Genomic DNA, 6725 nt, shown 5'->3' with positions numbered 1-6725 from the left:
TAGTGGGGCAGGCAATACAAATCAGCTGCAATGATGGAAATAATCAAATCTTTAATCTACTCGGTAAAATGTGGTGGCTCGCGACAATAGCCCGAGGGTTCAAAAAAGCCATCTCGGCGCAGTTCATATACCAGTCATATTTTCCGTCTGCACAGCTAAGGGAAGCATAGGTGAGATACGAAGACCCAATGCAACAACAAAAGATACATCGCTCTCCATGGCGTCAGCTTGGCATTGAGTCAATCGAGTCTTGTCCAGTGACCGTCCTATCCAGCATCGATGATGAGCGTGTTCATATTCTGTTGGTTGAGCTGGTGATCATACCTCAAGACCAATACAGACTGATCTTGGTCTGATATACATGGTTCGGCATCCAAGTAAACCTCCAGTCGCATCACTGCTGCCGACGCAGGGATCGGCCGATCTTCTGGCCCTCTGTAGCTTTATTTGAACCCTGCCTGGATCCCTTCTGGATTTCACTTTCGACGATTGCCAATCGACCAAAAATGTCGGCCAGATCATTGCGTATCGTTTCATTCCAGGTGGCTTGCTCCTGCGATGAGCGCTCAATAGACCTGCGGAGACTGTCAGCGCTTTACATTGTTACTCAAGATGGACCACAACTGACCGCATCCGGTTATCTAGTCTGAATGTTGTTAGCAGGTCATGATTATGTGCTTGATGGGATTGTACTTACTCCGTCAGGCATTCCAGAGCAACCGAATTGCCATCTCCGGAAAGCTGAGTCTGCCTGCGTGGTTCCAAGTCACTTTGGTGTCCACACACAGTCTTCCGCTGTCGTACAGATTCTTGCTCACTCTCATCTGCCGAGGTGCTATTGTCCTGGTCGACAGAGTCATGTTCCTCCTGAAAGGATGAATCGTCCTCCGTGGTATCGCCGGTAGCAGATCGGGATGGACTACCAGTATCTTCAGACTCAGAGGACGACAAGGACAATGCACGTTGCAATCGGCTTCGAAAGTTTTGTCGTCGAGGAGCGTGCGAGACTTTTCGAATTCCGCCCATACTTGGGTCTGACTTACGCTGGGGTGAGGAGTGGTCCTAGTTCTGGTTTTCCGTGATAGGAGGAGGCGCTCGGGTTTTATAGCATGTTGTATGGCGGGATCAGGATTGACTGTTTGCTTGCTCGCAATTGAGGAGGGGATCGCAAGTGCCCGCATTTTTCATTCCTACTTTCTACCCGCAGATATCTGTTTCTGAATCTGCACATTTTTTAACAATGACTCACTGAGAGGCGGATCAGACAATAGAATTCAACAATTGGTGAAACAACGGGAAATTGTCAACAAGAACGGACTCTTGTGGCCGCGTTCAACGTTGTTGATTCTCAACGAAGCAGAGTGCATCAAAAGTTGAGGCATTGTTGATTCTCAACGAAACGTAGTGCATCAATGAGGGCCTTTTGGTCTTCAGAACTTTGAGGTGGTGCGAGTAGTGAGAGTCTGATACCGGCTCACCAGGCTAGGCCAAAGCTCATAATACACAGTAGTCGGCTTTTACCTGCCACACACACCACACTATAACCTTTTAAACTCAACAACCCTACACCTTCCAAACCACTTTCTGCTGTTTCGTTCACCCGTTTTCGGCTACTTTCGCAACTTGCCCGAGCATCACCATGTCCCAACGTAGCGCACACGGCTGGCCAGAATGGGAGGAGAAGAATCTTCTCCCATGGTTGGAGGCCCATCCGGAGCTGTCGTGGAAAGCCCTTTCCGAGGCATATTATGAAGAATATCAGGTGCATCGAAGCGTTGAATCTTTACGAGGCAAAAAGTACCATATTCTGCGGAAGCAGAGTCGCACTGGCGCCAAAGCTTCCCAAAGTCCAGGCAAACCAAGGCGAGCCGTTGCCGTACGACGCTCCGTGGTCGACAGCGCTTCACAGTCGAGTCTTTCAGCCAAGACCCCTGCCCAAAGAAACATCGACAAATGGTTCCAAACAATTCTAGCGGCCGACCCTAACCAGCCTGATGACAGCAAAAAGCCAACTCAAACGAACTCAATTTCAGGTACGAAAACACTTAATCGTCTCATATTACATGCTGACCCTTTGTCACAGACCGCTTGACGCCAGCACCGCTTCCGAGCCGGCCTAAAAGAACACGGTCGTCATCCTGGAGGTGGGACTATGTGCATCGTGTCTGTGCTGCTAGGAAGCTGAGATACCGGCGAACAGAGCGTGCACTTTAACAGCATTCATAGGCTGGATCGCTACACTGCGATGTCCAAGGAACAGTGGCCAACTATCTTGATAAACAAGTCCTGGTGCATGTTCCTACATCAAAGGCTGTGATCAGCAATGAAGCCTCAGCATGAGGAATATAAGCGTAGTTGTATATCGTTCCATGTATTCCGTAGAGGAAGTAGCAATCGCCCTTCTTAGGAATGACAACAATATAGAGGATGTCCCAAAGTCAAAGTTAAGGAATCGAGCACGACGGTGGTGCCCTTGGAACAGGCCCGCCTACATATTTTCATCCTTGTAATGCAAAACCAGGAGGATTTCATCGGAGTGTTATGTGGCCCGGTAAGTACTGCGGACAGCGAATAAGGATTCACGATACTATGAGTGTTCCCATGGGGAGACAGGACATGGTAGCAAGGGGGCTCTGGGGAAATGGAAATACGGCATTGTTGTTGGCTCAAGGTAATACGTCTGCTTGGATTTGATAGGGTCGATGGTCGAAAGCAGGGTAATCTTTGGGGTGAAGCGTACGATTTGTTTTGACCTACACCCAAGTCAGGAGGAAATTAGTTAGACAGAGACCGTGGAATCACAAGGGCAGCTGACGATCATTAGCGGAACCGCAAATCATTCGACCGCTAAGTTTGGACGACCCATGGAATCGCCTGCTCGGTGAGAGAATGCGGTCGTCACGAAGGATTCAGGCCCGGGCTTCTGCCCCACTTGCGTTCTCGGTTGCTCGTGATTAAGCCCTACAGCCCAAAAGAGAAGCCCAGAGAATTGGGGCAGATTCACGACAGTCTCGACCTGCCCGTGTACGGGGAATTCGAAGAGACCAGCAGTGTACTAGAAAGATTCTCTCTCGCTACAGTCGTAATCAAGATGCGGAGGGTAATTGAGATAAAGTTTAGGTGCCGCAGGAGGGCCGGCCCACAACCTCAACCCATTTCCGGCAGCCAATCGGTTCCTCGGTTTTAGTGCAAAAACCGGAGATATTTTTACATAAGCTCATGAGATCTGTCCATGATTGGCATGGTTTCTACAAGCTATCCGCTAGGGATATGGGACTGACGATTGAACTGGGCCGATGAGGGGGCTGTGTCGGATTCAGAGAATACAATCTCTACGGGGAAGCTTAACGCAGGACAGAAGATATAGCTTCTAGAACGTTCGACAGACCTGATAGACAAGGAGCAACTTGCCACTTGACAGGAGAATTATTCTCCTGTGACAGGAACCAGGAAAGCATAACCACGGATCGGGATTTAGCCTACCATTCTGTTGCCAAAATTCCGCGTGATATTCCAAATACCTCACCTGCCTGGACCGTACCTCGGCCGTACCCTCTACGCAACAAAGTCCTTTTCCATCAGACACTGACGGCCGTCAAGTTTGGGCTTGTGGATCGGTCTGGACCTTTGCAAATCCTTCACTTCTTCTCCGGGCCATAAATAGAACCTCCTTGATCTAGTGTCCCGTGGGTCGTCGCTGGGATCTGCATCGCAGAACCGTACCTGCGTCTGTCTAAATTCGCGCATTCTGTTTGATTGGTCCGTCGGGGTGCTATTTGTATCCAGAGTCTGATCAATGTGATAGTAGCGTTGCAATCTTGCGAGGGGGTGGCGATCACGCGAACCTAGCTCGTGGGCCTGGTTGCACATTTCACATGGTTGTCCTAGGCTCGGTTTCCTATGGAAACTTTCCAATAAGCTCTGGGCTTTTGTTTATGCCCTCCCAAAGAAGGACAATCCTCATCCTGAGCTTGAGAGTATGTCAATATCTGTGCGGTAAGGGAGGAGAGATTCTGGTAAAAGCAACATTAGCTGGCTGCGAGTAGACAGGGAAGAAACAACATTCAGCGGCGCGGGGCCAAGGATGAACAGGATTGATTCGAGCGAGACCAAAGGATCCTCCAGCCAACCGCAGGCACAGTCCAGCGTTTCTGTCAGCCAGAAAAGTTCCAACCTATTATTTTGGCATCTGTTGAAGCACTTCAACTGTCCTGAAAGAGACGGTGACCGTGGCCAAAACAGGCAGATGTAGGGTTCCACCGCGTTGAGCGATTTAATTGCAAACTCAACAATATGTAGGAATCACATTTTTGCCGCGTTGCTTTCTTTCAACAGTTGATGAAAGCGGTTCGCCATACTCAACGCAAGATTTGAGAAAAATGATCCCAGGTCGAAACTTGAGTCTATAGGCCACAAATCCTCCAAACACCATTTCAACGTCGTTCGACTTGCTTCAACGCCAACCAAAGGACAGTGATCTCTCTACCCTCGGCGCAATGGTTCCACGGTAGAGACTTGACCGAAAAATTATAAAAGGGGCCGGATTCCCAGCCCAAAAAACTCAGGACTTCGGTCCTCACACTTTGGTCCTCACACTTTGATGCATCATAGTGTCCCTCTCTTTCCTGCGGGCCTGAGAGCTTCCGTGACCACGGCTGTCGCTGCCACGAGCCCAGCGATGTAAGACTGTGCTCCCTCGCTGCCATGAGCCCCGCGAGCGTAAAATGGTGCTTCGCAGGATAGGTCTGCGTCAACAATAATCCTCGCAGGGAGGTGCTGCGAAAACAAGACTATCTCGCAGGATAGGTCTGCGTGAGCAATAATCCTCGCAGGGAGGTGCTGCGAAAACAAGACTACCTCGCAGGATAGGTCTGCGTGAACAACAATCCTCGCAGGATAGGTCTGCGTGAACAATAATCCTCGCAGGGGGGCGCTGTGATGACAAGTGAGACCCGCAGGAGACCGCTGCGTTAACAAGTTCTCCGCAGCCTAGGTCCTGCGTCAACAAAGCGCCTCGCAGGGACATTTGCGACACCAAGAGTCTCCGCAGGATGGGCTCTGCGTGATCAAGTGTTCCTCGCAGGATGGGCTCTGCGTCAACAAGTGTGCCTCGCAGGATGGGCTCTGCGTGAACAAGTGTGCTTCGCACGATGGGCTCTGCGTCAACAAGTGTGCCTCGCAGGATGGGCTCTGCGTGAACAAGTGTGCTTCGCACGATGGGCTCTGCGTCAACAAGTGTGCCTCGCAGGATGGGCTCTGCGTCAACAAATGTGCCTCGCAGGGTGGGCTCTGCGAAACCAAGAACTCCAGACCTTCCGTGACCACGGCTGTCGCTGCCACGAGCCCAGCGATGTAAGATTTGCGCTCCCTCACAGCCAATGAGCCCTGTGACTGTAAAAATGTGCTCCCTCACAGCCAATGAGCCCTGTGACTGTAAAAGTGTGCTCCCTCACAGCCAATGAGCCCTGTGACTGTAAAAATGTGCTCCCTCGCTGCCCTGAGCCCCGCGAGTGTAAGAAGGTGCTTCGCAGGACGAGCTCTGCGTCAACAAACGTGCTTTGCAGGGGATTGCTGCGTTAACAAGCCCTCTAGCAATGTGCAGGCACCTCTTCGTGGTGTTAGAGACCAGTATTCGATATTCAACAGTATTCGAAGAAGCAAAAACCTGCCCAACCTCCTCATAGTCTGTTTCTTTTTCCGAAGGATCATCATTGGACAGATAGAATGAGCCCTAGATAGATCGATCGTCCCAAATTCAATGGCCAAAATTATACGATAACAACGAAAGTGACATTTCTATCAAAGGGGAGGTTCCCAAATGTTCTGCACTGATAGTTTACGGTCCGATAGTCCTTTCGCGTAGTGAAATTGACACCCTTCATTCAGGCGTAGAGCAAACATGTTGGTGAGAATTGGTGAGAGTGTTGACGTGTTGGTGTTTTGATGTGTTGAGAGTTGAGAGTTGATGTGTTGAGAGTTGATACGTTGATGTGTTGATACGTTGATGTGTTGATGCGTTGATGTATTGATGTGTTGAGAGTTGAGAGTTGATGCGTTGATGTTTGATGTTGATGTTTGATGTTGATGTTTGATGTTGATGTTTGATGTTGATGTTTGATGTTGATGTTTGATGTTGATGTTTGATGTTGATGTTTGATGTTGATGTTTGATGTTGATGTTTGATGTTGATGTTTGATGTTGATGTTTGATGTTGATGTTTGATGTTGATGTTTGATGTTGATGTTTGATGTTGATGTTTGATGTTGATGTTTGATGTTGATGTTTGATGTTGATGTTTGATGTTGATGTTTGATGTTGATGTTTGATGTTGGTGTTTAGTGTTGATGTGGTGAATGGTCGGGTGGTGAAGGGAGCGCTGGTCACCGTCTCATGGAGGCAACGCGGTCTCTTGCCATGTCCCCTACATCATAGAAACTTCAATTGCCTTTCTTTTTTTTTGATCCTGCAAAGCAATTTTGGTCCCTGTTGGTCACGCCTTGACTACGGCCTCCAACTCAGTTGAGATGATTTAATCTACAAGTTGCTCAACTATGATCACGCAATATACTGTACGCTCAACAGAACGACGGAGTGTAGAGCCATGTGATGAGGTCTCGCTCGAAAACACGAATGGCGGGCAAACATTATGGTACGATAGGCTCTATTCCTTGTGTAGTCAGAGCTGTTTCTCCACATGAATATTGCGTGTCGCTCGAACGTACCTT

General features: G+C 49.1%; 3 protein-coding genes across 3 annotated transcripts; 1 reads left to right on the top strand and 2 right to left on the bottom strand.

The window, feature by feature from the left end:
- Positions 1-394: 394 nt before the first annotated feature.
- PENARI_c138G06099 (uncharacterized protein) lies at positions 395-1026 on the bottom strand (the record flags this gene model as incomplete). Its single annotated transcript, XM_022637995.1, has 3 exons — positions 395-575; positions 629-646; positions 698-1026. The coding sequence occupies 3 exons, from the start codon at positions 1024-1026 to the stop codon at positions 395-397; spliced, it is 528 nt and encodes a 175-aa protein (XP_022482148.1).
- A 613-nt stretch (positions 1027-1639) lies between these two features.
- PENARI_c138G02589 (uncharacterized protein) lies at positions 1640-2340 on the top strand (the record flags this gene model as incomplete). Its single annotated transcript, XM_022637993.1, has 3 exons — positions 1640-2033; positions 2084-2163; positions 2227-2340. 3 exons carry the CDS (start codon positions 1640-1642, stop codon positions 2338-2340), a joined length of 588 nt encoding a protein of 195 aa, XP_022482151.1.
- A 2410-nt stretch (positions 2341-4750) lies between these two features.
- PENARI_c138G10082 (uncharacterized protein) lies at positions 4751-5425 on the bottom strand (the record flags this gene model as incomplete). Its single annotated transcript, XM_022637996.1, has 1 exon — positions 4751-5425. A coding segment is annotated over one exon (675 nt), but the record flags the coding sequence as incomplete, so codon positions are not given.
- Positions 5426-6725: the final 1300 nt, after the last annotated feature.

This window comes from Penicillium arizonense (genome assembly GCF_001773325.1).
Source record: "Penicillium arizonense strain CBS 141311 chromosome Unknown PENARI_contig138, whole genome shotgun sequence".
Lineage (NCBI taxonomy): Eukaryota > Fungi > Ascomycota > Eurotiomycetes > Eurotiales > Aspergillaceae > Penicillium > Penicillium arizonense.
The sequence above is the reverse complement of the archived record's forward strand: the minus strand, read 5'-3'. Positions and strand labels throughout refer to the sequence as shown.